We start from the raw sequence: 17512 nt of genomic DNA on the forward strand, positions 1-17512 counted from the left end.
GAGTAATTATTGTTGCCAAAACTGTTTCGTCCTCAGTTCTGGGGCGCCCCTGGCCTCGGGCGTGGGCGTGGCGAGGCTGGTGATGGAGTCAGCGAGACGGGCGGACACGGGCGTGTATCTGTGTCACGCCCGTAACGTCGTGGGGTCAGCGCCCCCTACCAGGACTTACGTGGTGGTGGCCCGTGAGTACTGAGGGTGTTGTGGTGCACGTGGTACCACGTGGTGGTGGTAGAGCACGTGATAGTGGTGGTAGAACACGTGGTAGTGGTGGTAGAACACGTGGTAGTGGTGGTAGAGCACGTGGTAGTGGTGGTAGAACACGTGGTAGTGGTGGTAGAGCACGTGGTAGTGGTGGTAGAGCACGTGGTAGTGGTGGTAGAACACGTGGTAGTGGTGGTAGAGCACGTGGTAGTGGTGGTAGAACACGTGGTAGTGGTGGTAGAACACGTGGTAGTGGTGGTAGAACACCGTGGTAGTGGTGGTAGAACACGTGGTAGTGGTGGTAGAACACGTGGTAGTGGTGGTAGAGCACGTGGTAGTGGTGGTAGAACATGTGGTAGTGGTGGTAGAACACTTGGTGGTGACGTGTGAGTATTTATACTATAAAATACAGTTTTCACGTGGGCGTGGATATTACATTAGGTCTTCACTACTTCAGTAAGAGTAGCTTTATTCACTCACATAAAGTCTTAGGGCATGATTCACTCACATAAAGTCTTAGTGCATGATTCACTCACATAAAGTCTTAGGGCATGATTCACTCACATAAAGTCTTAGTGCATGATTCACTCACATAAAGTCTTAGGGCATGATTCACTCACATAAAGTCTTAGTGCATGATTCACTCACATAAAGTCTTAGGGCATGATTCACTCACATAAAGTATTAGGGCATGATTCACTCACATAAAGTCTTAGTGCATGATTCACTCACATAAAGTCTTAGTGCATGATTCACTCACATAAAGTCTTAGTGCATGATTCACTCACATAAAGTCTTAGTGCATGATTCACTCACATAAAGTCTTAGGGCATGATTCACTCACATAAAGTCTTAGTGCATGATTCACTCACATAAAGTCTTAGGGCATGATTCACTCACATAAAGTCTTAGTGCATGATTCACTCACATAAAGTCTTAGTGCATGATTCACTCACATAAAGTCTTAGTGCATGATTCACTCACATAAAGTCTTAGGGCATGATTCACTCACATAAAGTCTTAGTGCATGATTCACTCACATAAAGTCTTAGTGAGTGAAGTCCTTTCATAATTCGTAACAATTTAACGCCACAAAACTTTTATCAATAAACAATAGAGTCAAATAAAACAAATTGGATATTTGGATTTATTAATAAAAAATGTCAGCAATAAAAAATATTCTTCTTCTATTGGTAATATTTCTTGACATTCTTAACAATTCTTAAGTAGAGTTTTACTTTTCTTGGGTAAAGATTAGTCACCAGGGGAGCCGGTCGGCCGAGCGGACAGCACGCTGGACTTGTGATCCTGTGGTCCTGGGTTTGATCCCAGGTGCCGGCGAGAAACAACGGGGCAGAGTTTCTTTCACCCTATGCCCCTGTTATCTAGCAGTAAAATAGGTACCTGGGTGTTAGTCAGCTGTCACGGGCTGCTTCCTGGGGGGTGGAGACCTGGTCGAGGACCGGGCCGCGGGGACACTAAAAAGCCCCGAAATCATCTCAAGATAACATCAAGAAACCATGCAATAGAATGGATATAAATTTTCTGGAACACATCCACCAACGGTTGCCAGAACTTATCCACCAAACAGAGACTTTCCATATTAAGAGAGAATGATCCACCTCACTCATACAACTGTTGAATACACCTTACTCATATAACTGTTGAATACACCTCACTCATACACCTGTTGAATAAATGTAAACAAAGCCGCCATGATTGTCGAAAGATGCACAGGTTTCGTAACTGATTGTGTGTAAATGTTTTATGATTCCAAGGGGAACTTGAGTGTCTGGGAACAACGAGAAAAATAGTTTACATTTACACTCCGTAAATTCTCAACTAATGGGTTGATAATTTACAGCAAAAATTTCATTTATTTTGGTTTATTTCAGTAAAAACAAACCACATTCAGAGCAGAAATAAAACCAAACGAAAAAATAATTGAATATGCAAATAATATTTACCAAATTACTGATAATAATGAGCAAATTACATTATCATGGAACCAAAACGTCCACTACGGGCTCACCATAGCCCGTGCTACTTGGAACTTTTTGTTCCAGATAGCAAATCTTAAACAACAACCTTATCATGGAGGTGTTATGAGGTGTACAACACTACAACAATTGAAGATTTACAACACTTTACAACTTTTAGTAAACTGTACAACCAAAAACTCATTTAAAATGTACAATACTAAAGGAATACCAACGTGACTTAAACCAGATATCCAATTTACTCTGCTACACGAAAAGCTAATTATATTTGAAAGTACTTAATGAAATGATCAGGGAAAATGCTGTTGGATTTTTCTCTAGATGGAGTAGCAGCTGCAGAGGACTTGGACGAGGGCGGGGGTTTGTGGGCGGCTGTGGGCGGGATTGGGCGGCTGGTGTGTAACGTTAGAGCCGCCCCTCCGCCCACATTCGTCTGGAGCAGCCAGAGTGGACTCATCCTCCTGAATAGTGACAAATTCACCATCCACGAGTCTCAGGTGAGTCCTGGTGAGTTGTGAGTCACAATAATTGATGAGTTCTTGAGTCAAATTGATGATATATGATAACTAGCATCGTTTAGCTCTTATCCGTCATTGATTGATTGACTGACTGTCACTTTTTTTATTGATTGGCAGCTTTTGGACGGATTGGAACTTTGGTCATCAGTTCTGGAAGTGAAGGGAGTAGCTCAAGAGGACTACACAATATATAGATGCACAGCTCACAATCCCCTGGGCGCCCACACCCTCCTTCTCAGCCTTAAGCCGCCCGCACGCCCACAGCCGCCCACAAATTTCTCCGTTAGTTATTATACGAGTTTTTACTACTAAATTTTTTAACGTGAGACATCATTTTTGGGGAGAATTGTGATGGTTATATTGTTTAGTGATGGTGATTATTGGATGATTGGGAATATTATTGGTCTTAGAGTAAACTATTGTAGGTTTTCTTTATCTAGTATACTAACATCTGCGTGATTCCTTCTGTTTATTAGCAGCTGCTTTCTTCCACCAGTACACCAACACCTGTTTTCCTGCAGTATACCAACACTTGTCTTCCACTAGTACACTAACACCTCGATTCCTTCCTCCACCAGTACACCAACACCTGCCTCTCTTCCTCCACCAGTACACCAACACCTGCCTCTCTTCCTTCACCAGTACACCAACACCTACCACCCTCCACCAGTACACCAACACCTACCACCCTCCACCAGTACACCAACACCTGCCACCCTCCACCAGTACACCAACACCTCCCACCCTCCACCAGTACACCAACACCTGCCACCCTCCACCAGTACACCAACACCTGCCACCCTCCACCAGTACACCAACACCTACCTCCACCAGTACACTAACACCTGTGTGACTCCCCCAGCAGGTAAACAGGGTGACAGACAGAGAAGTGTGGCTAACCTGGACCCCCATCCTAGACAGGGGCGCCCCCAGTGGCTACACCCTAAGGTACAGGTCTGCTAACTCCTTGGTACACCAGGTACGTCTTAAATCAAAGTCCAATCAAATTATATTGCAACATTAAGGTAATTTGTAAGTGAAAATGTCTGCTTGTTCGAGGTTGGAGGAGAGACGCATGGAGCAAATTTACCCTAACTTTGCAGGGGTGTTAATCAGGGGTATAAGACGGACATAGGCTAATCTTGGTCGCCCTAAGTATAGTACTTTAGGAAATATTAGCAATTATAGTGACCTCTATTTGATTTTCAGCGAGCGGATTGTGAAATATTTGGTGTGTTTTCCATAGAGTTTCTGTGTGCTTCATAATAAATTTTTTGAGACACAGAGATTTCTTGATGAAGTATGTTGGGGTTTATGGGGTTTTCTTGAAGCAGTACGTGGAGGTGTTAATGTGGTCTTCTTGACGCAGTACGTGGTGTTAATGTGGTCTTCTTGACGCAGTACGTGGAGGTGTTAATGTGGTCTTCTTGACGCAGTACGTGGAGGTGTTAATGTGGTCTTCTTGACGCAGTACGTGGAGGTGTTAATGTGGTCTTCTTGATGCAGTACGTAGAGGTGTTAATGTGGTCTTCTTGACGCAGTACGTGGAGGTGTTAATGTGGTCTTCTTGATGCAGTACGTGGAGGTGTTAATGTGGTCTTCTTGACGCAGTACGTGGAGGTGTTAATGTGGTCTTCTTGACGCAGTACGTGGAGGTGTTAATGTGGTCTTCTTGACGCAGTACGTGGAGGTGTTAATGTGGTCTTCTTGATGCAGTACGTGGAGGTGTTAATGTGGTCTTCTTGATGCAGTACGTGGAGGTGTTAATGTGGTCTTCTTGACGCAGTACGTGGAGGTGTTAATGTGGTCTTCTTGACGCAGTACGTGGAGGTGTTAATGTGGTCTTCTTGACGCAGTACGTGGAGGTGTTAATGTGGTCTTCTTGACGCAGTACGTGGAGGTGTTAATGTGGTCTTCTTGATGCAGTACGTGGAGGTGTTAATGTGGTCTTCTTGATGCAGTACGTGGAGGTGTTAATGTGGTCTTCTTGACGCAGTACGTGGAGGTGTTAATGTGGTCTTCTTGACGCAGTACGTGGAGGTGTTAATGTGGTCTTCTTGACGCAGTACGTGGAGGTGTTAATGTGGTCTTCTTGACGCAGTACGTGGAGGTGTTAATGTGGTCTTCTTGACGCAGTACGTGGAGGTGTTAATGTGGTCTTCTTGATGCAGTACGTGGAGGTGTTAATGTGGTCTTCTTGATGCAGTACGTGGAGGTGTTAATGTGGTCTTCTTGACGCAGTACGTGGAGGTGTTAATGTGGTCTTCTTGATACAGTACGTGGTGTTAATGTGGTCTTCTTGATGCAGTACGTGGAGGTGTTAATGTGGTCTTCTTGACGCAGTACGTGGAGGTGTTAATGTGGTCTTCTTGATACAGTACGTGGTGTTAATGTGGTCTTCTTGATGCAGTACGTGGAGGTGTTAATGTGGTCTTCTTGACGCAGTACGTGGAGGTGTTAATGTGGTCTTCTTGATACAGTACGTGGTGTTAATGTGGTCTTCTTGATGCAGTACGTGGAGGTGTTAATGTGGTCTTCTTGACGCAGTACGTGGTGTTAATGTGGTCTTCTTGACGCAGTACGTGGAGGTGTTAATGTGGTCTTCTTGACGCAGTACGTGGAGGTGTTAATGTGGTCTTCTTGACGCAGTACGTGGAGGTGTTAATGTGGTCTTCTTGATACAGTACGTGGTGTTAATGTGGTCTTCTTGATGCAGTACGTGGAGGTGTTAATGTGGTCTTCTTGACGCAGTACGTGGAGGTGTTAATGTGGTCTTCTTGACGCAGTACGTGGAGGTGTTAATGTGGTCTTCTTGACGCAGTACGTGGAGGTGTTAATGTGGTCTTCTTGATACAGTACGTGGTGTTAATGTGGTCTTCTTGACGCAGTACGTGGAGGTGTTAATGTGGTCTTCTTGACGCAGTACGTGGAGGTGTTAATGTGGTCTTCTTGACGCAGTACGTGGAGGTGTCTGGAGGAGGGACGACGACGGCCAGGGTGACAGGACTGGCACCGGCTACGGAGTACACAGCCGCCATTCAGGCCACCAACGACCACGGCCGATCCCACTTCGTGTCACTCTCCTTCTTCACTTTGCTTGGTGAGTCACTATCACCCTCCTGGTGGGTCACTACACTCCTGGTGAGTCACTATCACCCTCCTGGTGGGTCACTACACTCCTGGTGAGTCTCTATTACCCTCCTGGCGGGTCACTACACTCCTGGTGAGTCACTATCACCCTCCTGGTGGGTCACTACACTCCTGGTGAGTCACTATCACCCTCCTGGTGGGTCACTACACTCCTGGTGAGTCTCTATTACCCTCCTGGCGGGTCACTACACTCCTGGTGAGTCACTATCACCCTCCTGGTGGGTCACTACACTCCTGGTGAGTCACTATCACCCTCCTGGTGGGTCATTACACTCCTGGTGAGTCACTATCACCCTCCTGGTGGGTCATTACACTCCTGGTGAGTCACTATCACCCTCCTGCTGGGTCACCATTCCCTCCCTGAGTCAGCATCAGTCTCTTCTTGTAGCACCCTTTGAAAATTACAATTCAAAGGAACCTTTGACTTCCGAAAAGAGATCACACTAACGTGATGCATCAAATGAAGAAATCCACAAGGGCAGTGACGAGGATTCGAACCTGCGTCCGGGAGCATCCCAGACACTGCCTTTATCGACTGAGCTACGACAGGGTAAAAGGGTTGAAACCGAAGTTCTACTGAACTTACTGGATCCCGTAGCCGATTAAGGCAGTGTCTGGGATGCTCCCAGACGCAGGTTCGAATCCTCGTCACTGCCCTTGTGGATTTGTTCAGTTTGTTGATCTGTTCGTCTTAATCCCATCAGCTGAATGGTGCGTTCCTGTGTAGGGGCCTCGTAGCCTGGTGGATAGCGCGCAGGACTCGTAATTCTGTGGCGCGGGTTCGATTCCCGCACGAGGCAGAAACAAATGGGCAAAGTTTCTTTCACCCTGAATGCCCCTGTTACCTAGCAGTAAATAGGTACCTGGGTGTTAGTCAGCTGTCACGGGCTGCTTCCTGGGGGTGGAGGCCTGGTCGAGGACCGGGCCGCGGGGACACTAAAGCCCCGAAATCATCTCAAGATCTAAAGATAGCCTTCTCCAGGTTGTGTATCTTTGCTTCTTGATCAGGTAACAGCGAGGCGCCAAGCACTACCAGGCAGGGAACAGCCGGAGCTACCAGCTGGCAGCCGGATCGAGGCATAGTGGCTCCGGATCCGGATGGAGTCTCACCGGACGACTCTCCGGAAGACGTTTTGGACGATCCGAAGGACCAGGACGGTGGATCCAGGACGCCTCGTCTTATCCTCCTTATCATGACCCTTACAGGAGCGGCTCTCTTAGCCCTCAACATCTCAATCATCGCTTGTTTCGTTAGACGTCGCGCCATCAACAGGAATCCCTCAAGTGAGTTCTTAAGCTGTTAGTTATAAGGCAGTTAGTGATACAAGCACTACAGGACATCTTAAATAATGAAATACGTAATATTGAGCTGACTTGTGATAGAGAAACAGTACATCCATACTTGGAATAAATAGATGATAAAATATTAATCTCATTATATATATATATATATATATATATATATATATATATATATATATATATATATATATATATATATATATATATATATATGTGTGTGTGTATATCACGAAAATAAACACGTGATTAAGAATATGACAAAGTCAGACCACGGAGGAAAAATGAAACAGGAATTTCCTTAAGTACTTTCGTATATTAAATACATCTTCAGAAGGTCCTTCCTGTTTCATTTTTCCTCCGTGGTCTGACATTGTCATATATATATATATATATATATATATATATATATATATATATATATATAGTGACTCGAACCCATACTGCCAGGAGCACAATGTCGTGATGGTCGAGTGGATAAGGTGTCCTGTACACACCAGTTGCATTGCGCTCCTGGCAGTATGGGTTCGAGTCACTTCTGGGGTGTGAGTTTTCAGTTGCATATAGTCCTGGGGACCATTATATATATATATATATATATATATATATATATATATATATATATATATATATATATATATATATATATATATATATATATGTCGTACCTAGTAGCCAGAATGCACTTCTCGGCCTACTATGCAAGGCCCGATTTGCCTAATAAGCCAAGTTTTCCTGAATTAATATATTTTCTCTAATTTTTTTCTTATGAAATGATAAAGCTACCCATTTCATTATCTATGAGGTCAATTTTTTTTTATTGGAGTTAAAATTAACGTAGATATTTGACCGAACCTAACCAACCCTACCTAACCTAACCTATCTTTATAGGTTAGGTTCAGTTAGGTAGCAGAAAAAGTTAGGTTAGGTTAGGTTAGGTAGGTTAGGTAGTCGAAAAAACATTAATTCATGAAAACTTGGCGTATTAGTCAAATCGGGCCTTGCATTGTAGGCTGAGAAGTGCGTTCTGGCAACTAGGTACGACATATATATATATATATATATATATATATATATATATATATATATATATATATATATATATATATATATATATATATATATATATATATATATTTATATGCATATATTATATATTATAGACTCCAAAAACTATACTTTAGTATACACTTATAACTAAATCATGTGTTTTAAGTATTCCTCTACATAAATAAACACATAAATACTTCTAAATAACTTTGCAAAGCATTTAGACCTCCTTAAATTATCTCTAATACCAATAAATAAACCCCAAACGCTTTCCAGTATATAAAAAAATATAATATTTACATTGTGATTGACCTTGTCAATCACCCGACAAACGGGTGATTGACAAGGACCTTTTCTTTAACCCCAAAAGTGACGTCTTCAAAGAGTTCTGCCTTGGGATCCATCGGTGCCACTCCAGTGCCAACCCCGGCACTCAACTCAAGCCATTCTCTCCCTCTCTCATCCATGTCCTCAAACAGCTTCACCAATCCGGCACCAAGTTATAAGGTCAGTGTCATTCTCCTATTCAAGAACTCTCGTAAAATTAAATTGGATTCGGTAAGGAAGTGTTTCGGAAAAAGTACTAATCAATTGCGACGATGGGGCTTTTAGGGGGGATATAGGGATTAGGATTTGGGATTGGACGGGGGGGGGGGAGGGGAGGAATGGAGCCATATGACCTGGACAGTCGGGGATTGAACGCCCGACCTGCAAGAAGCGATACCGTCGCTCTACCGTCCTGTCCAATGCAGATTTAGGAAAGACCTGGGTAAATACAAGTTGGAAACAGGGTTGTAGCATTAAGGAACAAACAATCGGGAGAAATAGACGTTGAATTGCTGGATTGTTACAAGCGTCGATTGTAACAATCCAGTGATTCTTGTAACACGTTTGAAGATATATAACAAGGAATTAATTAAAATACCAGCTGCTTCGCATGGGCAAAAAAATCTTCTCCAATCTGCATTTTTCTTATATTCTTTTATCTATCAAGAGCCACTCTATCTATAAATCTATATAACTCTTATTTTATTCCGACTAAATCCCCTAATAAACTCCTTTTTAGCTATCAGGGAAATTAATCAAATAAAGCATTGACTCCACAACGGAATATTTTATTTACTAAAATGGTTTTCCTATTTTAAAACAAAAGGTTTCCAACATTTTACCCATTATAAGGAATAGGAGCTCTCTCCACACCCATTACAAATCCCCTCAACAATCCCTTTTCTCTCAAACCCCAGAGAGTGAGTGATTAACTAATCCTTGAGGAAGGTTAACAGCTCTGAATCGTCTTATGCCAACAAGTTTGATTGAATAAAATGTCCCTACATATTGCTAGTGGAAACAGCCACTAGGTAAAGTTTGAGAGAAGATTGAGCCTATTTTTATTTTAACGTAAGAATTCAATCCATATCACAATCTTAGAATCACTTTCATGTTGTCTTTGGATTGGATCAAGAGAGCAATGACGAGAGAAATATGACGAAATATTTCTTAGAGATTTTCTTAGAAAAACTTTCTTAGAGATTTTCTTAGAAAAGCTTTCTTAGAGATTTTCTTAGAAAAGCTTTCTTAGAAAAATATTTTCTCTAAGAAAATATGACTGTAACAAGATTACTTATAATCATAAGTACTACGAGTACAGTACTTATAATTATAATAAAGTACAGAGCTGATAAGAACAAGAATTATTACATGTAACCCCCACCCCCCCTCCATTCCTACCCTTCATCCTATCAGTTATATGCATATCTTTAGTAGTATACATACCTCCAGCGGTATGCATACCTTCAGCTTGTAGCTAGCGTATGCATACTAGCGCCTCAACGCAAACCTCTCTCTATGTTCGCGCTGCGTCGCGAAAGATGAAAGAGAGAGAGAGAGAGAGAGAGAGAGAGAGAGAGAGAGAGAGAGAGAGAGAGAGAGAGAGAGAGAGAGAGAGAGAGAGAGAGAGAGAGAGAGAGAGAGAAGAGAGAGAGAGAGAGAGAGAGAGAGAGAGAGAGAGAGAGAGAGAGAGAGAGAGAGAGAGAGAGAGAGAGAGAGAGAGAGAGAGAGAGAGAGAGAAACAGCCACACAGAGTTAGACATAGAAGCAGACATATAAACACAGACGTAGAGAGAAATAGGCAAATATACAAACTCATATACACAGACACAGACAAATACAAAGAGACAAACAGAAAAAAAACAGACAATGATAGCCTGACAAACCCAGAAAAAGTCTCAAAATGAGAGACAGAGTGACAGAGTGACAGAGAAACAGAAATAAAGAGACTTTGAAAAGGATCAACATTAGTATATTATGCTCCCGTGAGACCATTAATAGAAAATTAAACATAATACTTCGTAACATCAGACTTGGCATTAAAATCATACACTTTGTGTCATGTATTTATCAATTCCGCTCATGGTCAGTCTAAACCTCATCTAGCCTGAGAGTACTGCAAGAGGTAAAGAGACCTTATCCAGACTGAGAGAACTGAAAGTGGAGGATAGAGAACCTCGTCCAACCTAAAGGGACCCCCAAGGGATGGAGAGAGGACCCCGTCCAGCCTAAAGGGACCCCCAAGGGATGGAGAGAGGACCCCGTCCAACCTAAAGGGACCCCCAAGGGATGGAGAGAGGACCCCGTCCAACCTAAAGGGACCCCCAAGGGATGGAGAGAGGACCCCGTCCAACCTAATGGGGCCCCCAAGGGTGGAGATAGGACCCCCAAGGATGGAGATAGGACCCCGTCCAACCTGAGAGCAACGTGAACGGATGTGTGACAGACAGATAGAGAGAGAGACACACACAGACTCACGACGCTGTGATAACGCGACGAATACAGACGAGCAGAGTGCAGGGTTGGAATTACGCAGAGTAAATATTCCGTTCAGCTTCGTCAGTTGGGTCAACAATGTCTAGCTGTCCTTGTTAGTGCCCGCACCTTCTACCCCTCATCCACCCATTTCTCTAATGCAAACACCTTTTTTTATTTTGTTTACACGTGTCCCCCCACAGATGAACAAAATTTTTTGGGTAAACCTCTACGTCCAACCGTGGCAGGGCATAAAAAAAAATACAATAATGCTACAAATGACAAAAAATTGTAGTAAAATAGAGCATTATATGCCACTTGGATCCAGGAGGAAAAAATATACACACCTAAATTATATAGTGTATAATTTAGATTTAGACTTAGCTGTCAAATTCTATCAGTGATTCATAGAAATCATTGCAGCTGTTGATGGCTAAACATATATTGCAGCCATAGAAGACACAAAACTTGTTACTAATCTCAGTGTTTTCCCCCCATTAACTACAGGCAGAGCAGCAAACAATGCTAGAAGAGAGTGAGTTAAAAACTCTGGCCCCAGGAGACATTGCCATCAGCGCAAACACACATATTTTACCCTGTCACAATGGAGGCATCATCACAACAAAGAGTACTTTCTTAGTCCTTAACAACACGGCCCCGAAGACGACGGTAGCTGTGTCTCCCGGTCCGTCGCAGCCGTGGACCCGAAGGGACTCATCTTCAAGCAGAAGCGCCTCTCCGGAGGAAGAGCCATCGATCTCCCACAGGCAGCACGATTTGGTCAATTTCACAACGGAGCCAGACGTCTGTTCAGTGGCCTCCAGTTTCTACGACAACGCTTTGCAAGAGGACCACCGTCGGAGAAGTTTGGACCTCTACCCGGCCGACGACACGTTCTCTCTGTGTTCCAACCGCAGCAACAACTCTCGAATCTATTCCCAGGGATTCCTCCGTCCACTATCCTCTCTAGGGGTTCTACAACAGCAGGCGGCGCCGCAGTTGATCCAAGATACCTTCCATGCGCACCCACGCCTCTCACCAGGGCAACAGCGACTGATGCAGCAAAACGCGTCTGATTATTCAAGTCTAAATCCATCCGGACTTTACGACCTCAGAGCAGAAAATAATCCGGACTCCAAGCGCAGTTTGATATCCTTCACAGCAGGTATGATATCCTTCGCAGCAGGTCTGTTATCTCAATCAATAGTTAGTGCATAATTTTTTGCCTTTGATTAATAAATGTGGTTTAGATTGTATCTAAGATAATCTAAACAAATCTAAAAGTATATATTTTTGTATAAAATAGTGTAAATTAAAAACAATAAATTCAAATTGGATTTCTTCTAATTTAATGTCTCGATTAACCAATTACTTTTCATCACATTCCAGCTAATCAACAAACTTTATTCCAACAATTATTTTTAATTCCTATAATTATTTATTTACATCCATTATTTTTTATTGAGAAAATCAGGTAGACCATTTAATTATATATATATATATATATATATATATATATATATATATATATATATATATATATATATATATATATATATATATATATATATATATATATATATATATATATATTTGAACAGACATCACGAGACCTGCATTTTTCGTTCTAGTCTTCTTAAATTCTTCATCTTAATAAGAACAACATGGAAATTATGTCTGTGTGAGTTGATTGATCTCAGAAGATCTTACTGGTTGTTTCGTATGTGTGTTTGTGTGTGAATGTGTGTTTGTGTGTGTGTGTGTATTTTAGAACATGTTCGTATGTGAATTTTTTTTAAGAACGTGCTGTTATTTCACAGCTTTCCTCTGTATATATATATATATCGGGTGAATGATCTTAGTCAGTTGTGAATGCTAACTCATTTTTGATACCTTATCCTGCCATGAGGACTTAACAGTAATTATGTTGGAAGATGGGATATGGATATCTTATTCCAAGAACTCTTTTTCTTTTTCACAGGTAGGTACAGGGGAAGACGACATCTGACTCTTATTAACAGGCTTAAGAGCTTGCTAACAAGAGTCAGAAGTCCTGCTAACAAGAGCTCTTCCCACAGTTCTACCCAACAAGTTTTTCCCTAGAACACGCCCGAGCAAACAGTTCCTTTAGCAGTGCATGTTGTGATCTTATTTCCGAATAACAATTAAATTTGCAGGCGATGAGTCACAATAACGTGGCTGAAGTATGTTGACCAGACCACACACTAGAAATTGAAGGGACGACGACGTTTCGGTCCGTCCTGGACCATTCTCAAGTCGATTGTGACTTGAGAATGGTCCTTCAATTTCTAGTGTGTGGTCTGGTCAATCAATTAAATTTGCTTCTGTAAATGAATAACGAGGCGCATAGCAACCACCATCACCACAATGTAGCAACAATAATTTGTATAATATTATTATCTTATCACACCATCAAATCCACGTGAAAAAATAACACCTTGGTTACAAAGTGTGATCTTAAAAATCACACTTTGTAACACTTTATTACACAACACCATAAAGTAAGTAAAGCGGAGAATGCTGCCTCGCGCTAAGCCCGCCTCGTGTGTAAATAAAGCAGAGGTTTCCTCCCCTCTCTTCCCTATTCTTACTTTTAAATCCCGTTTCCCCACGAAATTGCTGAATAAATCCCGTTGTATACGTTCTCAGGCAGGGTTCGAACTGAAGCCAGGCGGTGTATCTCGTCTCCTGGGGAATTTCCGATATTAAACTGGGGAGCCCACTGTCATCCGAGTAAGTCTGCACTCATCCTAACTTCTCCTTTCTAACAAACACACAAACGCCACCATGACGATATTTTTAATAGCCCCGATCACGATGTTACTTTTTAAAAACGTTATCAAAACGTTATTTTGGATGACGTTTTTTATGTTATTTGTAAAAACGTAATAAAAACTTTTTTGCAATAATGTGAACACGACTTAATAATGGCTTTGCAGAGATTCCTTCTTGCCTCTTGATCCGGATACCCAATCCACCAGCGCAAGTTGACGCCCTCTGGTGGGCAGGGACGGAAACCCATTCGGTGGCTACTGAAACCCATACGGTGGATACAGAAACCCATACGGTGGATTCAAAAACCCATACGGTGAATACATAAACCCATACGGTGGATACAGAAACCCATACGGTGGATTCAAAAACCCATACGGTGGATACATAAACCCATATGGTGGATTCAAAAACCCATACGGTGAATACATAAACCCATACAGTGGATACAGAAACCCATACGGTGGATACAGAAACCCATACGGTGGATTCAAAAACCCATACGGTGAATGCATAAACCCATACAGTGGATACAGAAACCCATACGGTGGATACAGAAACCCATATGGTGGATTCAAAAACCCATACGGTGGATACAGAAACCCATACGGTGGATTCAAAAACCCATACGGTGAATACATAAACCCATACAGTGGATACAGAAACCCATACGGTGGATACAGAAACCCATTCGGTGGATACAGAAACCCATACGGTGGATACAGAAACCCATTCGGTGGATACAGAAACCCATACGGTGAATGTAGAAACCAGTACGGTGGATACTGCGACTCGTACAGGCGTCCCAAGCCAGAGTATGGCAGGTCTTGGGCCCATTTTTTACTTCCCAAAATCATAGCTCCTGGTCCCCGCCTCCCTCCCTGTGGCAGTTGCCATGGGGGACACATGCATGTAAATGTGTGTTCATGGTCTGTTTCTTTTATGTGTACGTGTGTCATGTGTGTATGGAAGTATATGTTTCTGTCCAGCAAAGGTTCTAGCTCCTGGCCTCTGCGTGAAGCTAGAGGAATTAAAATGTGGTAAAGTTAGTTTCTAATTCCTATAAGTATACTTATGAATCCATTTCTGGTGTTGAGTTGGGCTCTGTTTAGGACTGCACTTAGAAACAAATAACCCAGACCTGGATATGTAAAATCAATGTGACGATATTTCGGTGAGTTTTGGACCTTTATCAGGCCCTGGATGGAGCGAAATGTTCTCATTTTCATTTCATTTGCTGTGTGGGTTCGAATACCAGCTTGCATCCACTTTACTACGATTTATTTTCTGCAATATATAGCCATCTTCAGCTTTATATAATACGGGGTATAACTTCATCATTTCTCCTGCTAAACAAAATCTTACCATCCCTCCTCTAGGATGTTCGGCTAACACCCCACCAGGCTACTCCACACTTGGTCCGCGGCAACGTCGAACGAAGCCCCCTCAATTTACAATCCACCAGCGGCGTCCCTGTGCCGGTCCTGCCCTTGACCCTCTATCCACTCCTAGCCACTACGACAATTTCGACCTGGTGTCCCGCCTCCATCAGGAGAACCTCCAGTACGACTCGGGTACCTTCGGCCCGCACGCGCACCATCAACACGAGAACAGCGGATCCTCCGGATACAGCAGCAGCCCCCATCAGGAGGCGCGAAGGACTCTAAGTAGTCACTCGAGATATCCTGCTGGGGAGGCTACCGATATTGAGTGCGTCTTGGAGGTGCCTGAAGCCTCCTCCACTGGGAATATAGCGGGTGAAGACTCTCCGGATAGCAGTTCACCTTCGACGTCGCGGGGAAGTTCAGATAAAGCTCCCGCGCTTGACCGCGACGGAAGGGTTGACCAACAGGCGAGAGTCACCTCACAAACTCACACGCACAATAAAAACAGAGAGAGATAAAACTATTTCTGTGAGTTGAGAATCTACCACAAACACAGCTGGTTTGGCAGCTATTTTTGTATACAGGAAAAGATGAAAAGTGCTTAAAAAGGCCACTTTTTGATACTTATATAATGCTAGGGGGGCAAAGCTTTTCACCGGAATGGAAGTTTCTTGCTAAGAATAGATAGAATATACTAAATATATTTACACGAATTAAAAAATTCCTAACTGTGATATATATTATGAATATAATCCTCTTGTTTTTACTGTATTATTGCAAGGTTGCAAAGGATTTTTCTTGCAACATTTGCAATTGACTGTATCATTGTTTCCTCTGGCAGATAGTTACCTATTAACTCACAAGTTATATATCCTATATTTTTAATGACACACGTACACATTTGTACCAGAATATGTAGTTCACATATATTTTTTCGTGACAGTAGAGAGGGAAAAAGATTTTTTCAATATCCAAAGTCATATGATCTTAAGATATATTAAAAAACAAAGGGAGAAATATTTTATTTATTTTACTTTATAAGTTAAAGGGAAAGGACATGGCTGTATGGGAATACAATCAGAATACATTCCGTTGCAATTATACAAAATTAAACTACAAGATCACTGGGAGAAACAATACCACAGAAACCATGTTAGCTAAATTTCCCTTGCAATATATTATTGCTAGTTCTCCCGAGTGCCATAAGTTCTCTTCACCGAGGCGAAGGGTCACCACTAATACAACCACAGGTAGTACCTTATATATATATATATATATATATATATATATATATATATATATATATATATATATATATATATATATATATATATATATCCGTGTGAGATGACCCACTTATGCTAACTCTAGGGGCATACAGAAATACATGTAATAATAATAATATACCATATATAGGTATGTATGTTAATACAATGTTGTATATGTAGCTAGAGTATGTGTGAATTACCTATAATATAGGATCACATCGAACACTGTAAAGAGGAGAAGAGGTTTGTGTTCCTGTGAAGTCTTTACCCGGTAAATTGTTTAGCCTGTGACGAGTCCTGTGAAGAGTCCTGGGAAGAGTCCTGGGAAGAGTCCTGTGAAGAGTCCTGGGAAGAGTCCTGGGAAGAGTCCTGTGAATGGGATTGTTTCCAGTGTGAGGGTTAAAGAGATCAGTCCGGTTAATGATGCTGCGTGACAATCATTCTGAGTATGATCCCAGGAGTCAGTGTTATGTATGAATTAAAGAGTGTTATGAATGAAGTCAAGAGTCAGTGTTATTCATGAATTAAAGAGTCAGTGTTATGAATGAATTAAAGAGTCAGTGTTATTGATGAAACTAAGAGTCAGTATTTTGAATGTAACCAAGAGTCAATATTCCACACTGCTTCTATACACCTCTGGACATTATCTAAGTAAGTTTTATGCCTCTTTAGGAGGAGGTTCCAGGCTGGGTCGGCATACTAGACAATTGTGGCTTCCATACACCATGTACCATGATCTAAGAGCCTCCTTCCTCTGGTTCCTAAATGCTGCTCTTTTCTCTATCTGAGTTAATTATGCTAATGTTAAACTATTTATGTCTCAGATGATTAGAAATTCCTTTAAACTGCCTTGTTCCTCGATATCGTGGTCTTAGGGAGCAGGTTAAGCTTTGTTATATACTGATTAATGGATTTTCAAGCTCACTCCTTAATTCTCATTACGTTGCAATTATATGTGTTGAAGTCTATTAGCCATTTCTCCAACATATCTTAATGTTATTCAAGTCATTTTGCAGCCTTAAACTATCCGTGTTATCTTCCTCAAT

General features: G+C 42.0%; 1 protein-coding gene across 1 annotated transcript in view; it reads left to right on the forward strand.

Moving 5' to 3' along the window:
• Positions 1 to 16444, forward strand: part of LOC123774448 (nephrin) — a 183757-nt gene extending 167313 nt beyond the window's left edge. Inside the window, exons 17-25 of the mRNA XM_069307959.1 lie at positions 37 to 182; positions 2523 to 2698; positions 2837 to 3001; positions 3585 to 3698; positions 5678 to 5819; positions 6878 to 7153; positions 8589 to 8725; positions 11528 to 12185; positions 15193 to 16444. Of these exons, the coding sequence (XP_069164060.1) occupies positions 37 to 182; positions 2523 to 2698; positions 2837 to 3001; positions 3585 to 3698; positions 5678 to 5819; positions 6878 to 7153; positions 8589 to 8725; positions 11528 to 12185; positions 15193 to 15716 (2338 nt within the window). The 3' untranslated portion in view covers positions 15717 to 16444. The remainder of the gene's footprint in view (positions 1 to 36; positions 183 to 2522; positions 2699 to 2836; positions 3002 to 3584; positions 3699 to 5677; positions 5820 to 6877; positions 7154 to 8588; positions 8726 to 11527; positions 12186 to 15192) is intronic.
• Positions 16445 to 17512: the final 1068 nt, after the last annotated feature.

The sequence above is a fragment of the Procambarus clarkii genome, chromosome 61 (assembly GCF_040958095.1).
Source record: "Procambarus clarkii isolate CNS0578487 chromosome 61, FALCON_Pclarkii_2.0, whole genome shotgun sequence".
Taxonomy (NCBI): Eukaryota; Metazoa; Arthropoda; class Malacostraca; order Decapoda; family Cambaridae; genus Procambarus; species Procambarus clarkii.